The sequence below is a fragment of the Mus caroli genome, chromosome 11, assembly GCF_900094665.2.
Source record: "Mus caroli chromosome 11, CAROLI_EIJ_v1.1, whole genome shotgun sequence".
NCBI classification, from domain to species: Eukaryota; Metazoa; Chordata; class Mammalia; order Rodentia; family Muridae; genus Mus; species Mus caroli.
The window spans coordinates 95516618-95521122 of NC_034580.1; the positions used below are offsets into that span (position 1 = coordinate 95516618).

At 43.4% G+C, this 4505-nt stretch overlaps 1 protein-coding gene across 1 annotated transcript; it reads right to left on the reverse strand.

Annotated features, from left to right (window-relative positions):
- Positions 1-3743: 3743 nt before the first annotated feature.
- Positions 3744-4295, reverse strand: LOC110305226 (keratin-associated protein 9-3-like). Its single transcript, XM_021177074.1, has one exon. The coding sequence runs from the start codon at positions 4293-4295 to the stop codon at positions 3744-3746; it is 552 nt and encodes a 183-aa protein (XP_021032733.1).
- Positions 4296-4505: the final 210 nt, after the last annotated feature.

Consider the following 4505-nt stretch of genomic DNA (forward strand, 5'->3'; position numbering starts at 1 on the left):
GAGTTGTGTTGTAGACATAGCTCTTGGAACTGTGCATATGATCACTTGTTCTCTGCATTTTGACTATGGTTTTCTGTAATGATCTTCGTCTGTTGCAGAGGGAAGCCTCTTTGACGAGGGATGAGTGGTATATTTATCTGTAGGTATCAGGGTAAATATTTGGAATGCAATTAGGAATTATTCTTGTTTAGTAAAGTGTCAGTAGTTGGCTCTCCTCTAAGATTCATAACCTCAGTGGGGATAAAAAAAAACAAAACAAAATAATTGAAGAATGACTAACAGTCTATGCATGGCTGTGGCTGGAGTTCATTTGAAAGAGCACTTACCTAGCATAGATGAAGTCCTGGGCCCAATTCCCAGGGCTATAATAAACCACTTGTAGTGGCATATACCTTTAATAGCACTGGGGGGTGGAGGTAGGAAAAACAGAATTTCAAGGTTACATATTAGTCTTGGCTACATAGTAAATTTGAGGCTATCCAGGGATAAGTGAGGACCTGTTTTTAAACAAATAAAACTTCAAGCAAAAACATTATGTGGTAATGATGAAAGGCTGAATTTACACTGTACCTTATGTGTGTGATTGTATTTCATTTTCTTTTATAAGCATGGGCTGTTTAAGGGGTGAACATGGTTTCACTTAGATTTAAGGGGGCAGAAAGATGGAATAGGCCTTCTCCTTATAAGGTATCTCTGGATCGAAGCAGGTATCTAGACAGTCCATCAGAAAGTGAGCTGTTGGCAAGGATGTGGAGAAAGAGGAACACTCCTCCATTGTTGGTGTGATTACAAGCTTGTACAACCACTCTGGAAATCAGTCTGGCGGTTCCTCAGAAAATTGGACATAGTACTACCAGAGGATCCCGCAATACCTCTCCTGGGTATATATTCAGAAGATGTTCCAACCGGTAAGAAGGGCACATGCTCCACTATGTTCATAGCAGCCTTATTTATAATAGCCAGAAGCTGGGAAGAACCCGATGCCCCTCAACAGAAGAATGGATACAGAAAATGTGGTACATTTACTGAGTACTACCCAGCTATTAAAAAGAATGAATTTATGAAATTCCTAGGCAAATGGATGGACCTGGAGGGCATCATCCTGAGTGAGGTAACCGAATCACAAAAGAACTCACACAATATGTACTCACTGATAAGTGGATATTAGCCCAGAAACTTAGAATACCCAAGATATAAGATACAATTTGCTAAACACATGAAACTCAAGAAGAACAAAGACCAAAGTGTGGACACTTTGCCCCTTCTTAGAATTGGGAACAAAACACCCATGGAAGAAGTTAGAGACAAAGTTTGGAGCTGAGACAAAAGGATAGACTATCTAGAGACTGCCATACCCGGGGATCCATCCCATAATCAGCTTCCAACTGCTGACACCATTGCATACACTAGCAAGATTTTGCTGAAAGGACCCAGATAGAGCTGTCTCTTGTGAGACTATGCCAGGGCCTAGCAAACACAGAAGTGGATGCTCACAGTCAGCTATTGGATGGATCACAGGGCCCCCAATGGAGGAACTAGAGAAAGTACCCAAGGAGCTGGAGGGATCTGCAACCCTATAGGTGGAACAACAATATGAACTAACCAGTACTCCCTGGAGCTCGTGTCTCTAGCTGCATATGNATCANAAGATGGCCTANTCGGCCATCAGTGGAAAGAGAGGCCCATTGGTCGTGCAAACTTTATATGCCTCAGTACAGGGGAATGCCAGGGCCAAGAAGTGGAAGTGGGAGTGGGTGGGTGGGTGGGGGAGTGGGTGGGGGAGCGTGTGGGGGGACTTTTGGGATAGCATTGGAAATGTAAATGAAATAAATACCTAATTAAAAAAAAGAAAGTGAGCTGTTTGCTTATGCTTTTTTCTTTATGTATATCTTCAAATTTTCAGTTCTTTGTTAGTCTTTGAATGTATAAATTATAATCTAACCTGAAACAATCCTCATTAATTCTTCACACTAACTGATTTTGTGTGTATGTGTATGTCCAGTGGTCTGGATACTGCAGGGCTCATGTGGTACTGAGAGGATAACTTGAGGGAAGAAGTTATTCTCCTTCCGTTAGTGTAAGTCTCAAGAATAGAACTCAGCGTGTCAGTCTTTGTCACAAGCACCTTCAACCACTGAGTCATATTGATGGCCCAGTAATATTATATCTGTCTGTCTATCAGCCCATCTATCTATGTATCTATATGTGTATCTGTTTATCTGTCTGTCTATCATCTTCTGTACCCTCCAGTTCCAAGTTCAAGTTCATATTAGTTTGAAAAGCTGCCTAGATTTATGAAACATTTCCTGATACTTATGCCTAACTATATAAAAATATATTTAGATGTATATTACACAAAACACATTTGTGTATAACAAATATGTATTTTTCTATTAAGGTAGCACCTGAAACCCAAGAGTTTATCTTAATTTTAAATATTGAGCAAAAACTTGGTAATTCTTATTTTCCAGTTTAGCAACTGGAAAAAAATAGTTTTAAAATCTTCACCCGCTTGTGAGTTTGTTCTTGGGAGAGGCTGGCCGTCCTGATGTCCATCCTTCAAGACTCTAAGTGAACGGAAATGAGTGACTTATTAGCATGGTCTACCGCTGATTTAGATCACTTGAAATAGCATCTTTATCCAGTGGATGGAAAAGGAAGCCACATTTATGTTCTTTACTCAACAGTTCTGGCTTCTATGCATCTCATTATAAAAGCACTGGGTGAGATGCAGCACTTCTGGGTGTTCTAGCTCGTGATAGCTGTCAACAGGACACAGCCTGTGATAGCCCGAAAGGGACCCTCACCCAAGTGACTATCTCTATCCTTACAAGAGACTGTGTTGATTATGAATTGATTGAGGAGGGGCTGGCCTTATGAGAGAGCTAGCTAAAAATGATCCCACAAGGGAGCTAGAAAACAAGCCACCAAGTTCCCGACTCCGAGTTTCTGCCTTGACTTGCCTCAGTGATGAGCTGTGTTCTGGAAGCATAAGCCAAACAACCTCTTTGCTCCCCAAGTTTTTGGACACAATGTTTATTGACAGCAGCAAAATAAAACAAGACCAGGGCAATGCTGCAGCTTTTTATGGGGTCTAACCACTGTTGGAATTCATCCCCTTTCCTAACAGGTATAAGAAGAATATAAAGAACAGGGCTGACAAGGTAGCTCAGTGGGTAAAGGCACTTGCCTCTAAGCCTGATGAGTGGCGTTCAGTCCTCAGAATCATAAGTGGAAGGGGAGACTGATTCTCTACTTACCTGCCCCAATCCACACACAAAATGGATAAATGTATAGAATCCAACTCAGAAATCTTTTAGATGGATCTCCATGAAGTATCTATTATTTGCACACTAAATAAAAAGAAGCAAGTTTTGATATGCCAACAGATATAATTTATTATTTTGGATACATTAGCCTTCTTTTATAAGAGTAATTTACAGATTTACAGAACAATGGAAGAAGAATAAAAAATATCTTAGTGTAGAAGAATCTTCCATGGCCTTGACAGCACCAAGCCTTGGAAAATAGGGACAATCCCAAGGTAAATGGATTTTCTCATTTGGGGATCAAGTTTGTATTTTATTATTTTCATAGAGGATATCAAAGCCTTTCCAGTATTAGATGAAAAAAATGTTTAGTAAGGCCAAGTATTTGTGCCCCAAACACAAGCCATATCAAAGTTCAAGAATGCGTGGCCCAGGAGTTGAAAGCTGGTCCTTTGGGAATCAGCAACTTGGGTCTTAACAGGTAGGCTCACAGCAGTTAGACTCAGAGCAGCTGGGTGGGCAGCAGTAGCAGCAGCAGGCTGGGCGGCAGCAGGACTGTCCACAGTAGGATGGACGGCAGCAGGAGGCCTGGGCGTGGTGCAGCTGGCAGCAGGTTGGGGGTGTACAGCTCACCACACAGCAGGGGGGCAGGCAGGTACCCTCCACGCGGCAGTCAGGGCGGCACCATCTAACACGGCAGCTCACGGCTCCACTGCCACCCTCCTGGCCACTGCCAGTGCCACAGCAGCTGGGCTGGCAACAGCTGGGCTGGGAGCAGCAAGGTTGGCAGCAACTGGATTGGCAGCAGCTGGGCTGGCAACAGCTGGACTGGCAGCAGCTGGGCTGGCAGCAGCTGGACTGGGAGCAGCTAGGCTGGCAGCAGCTGGACTGGCAGCAGCTGGGCTGGCAGCAGCTGGGCTGGCAGCAGCTGGATTGGCAGCAGCTGGGCTGGCAGCAGCTGGAGCCACAGGTGCCACCAGTGGAACATGTGGGAAAGCCACAGAAGCTAGTAGCGCAGCAGGCCATGGTGTCAGAAGTTGATCTGTGCTGAAGGTTTGTTTGCTTAGAGAAGTTTTTTGAATTTGTGTGGTGAGTGCCACTCCAGTCTTTTTATAATCCCTGGCTGGCTGCTGTTTCCCTAATTTCCAAAGTGTCTTCCTTGTTTATGTTTATGTAGTTTTTCTCTAAATGATAATTGTTTGTTCCTGAGTTACTTGTTCAGACTTCTGAAAGCCC

Excerpts from the sequence above, each read along its gene's own strand:
- LOC110305226 (XM_021177074.1), bottom strand. The coding sequence starts at position 4,295 with ATGGCCTGCTGCGCTACTAGCTTCTGTGGCTTTCCCACATGTTCCACT.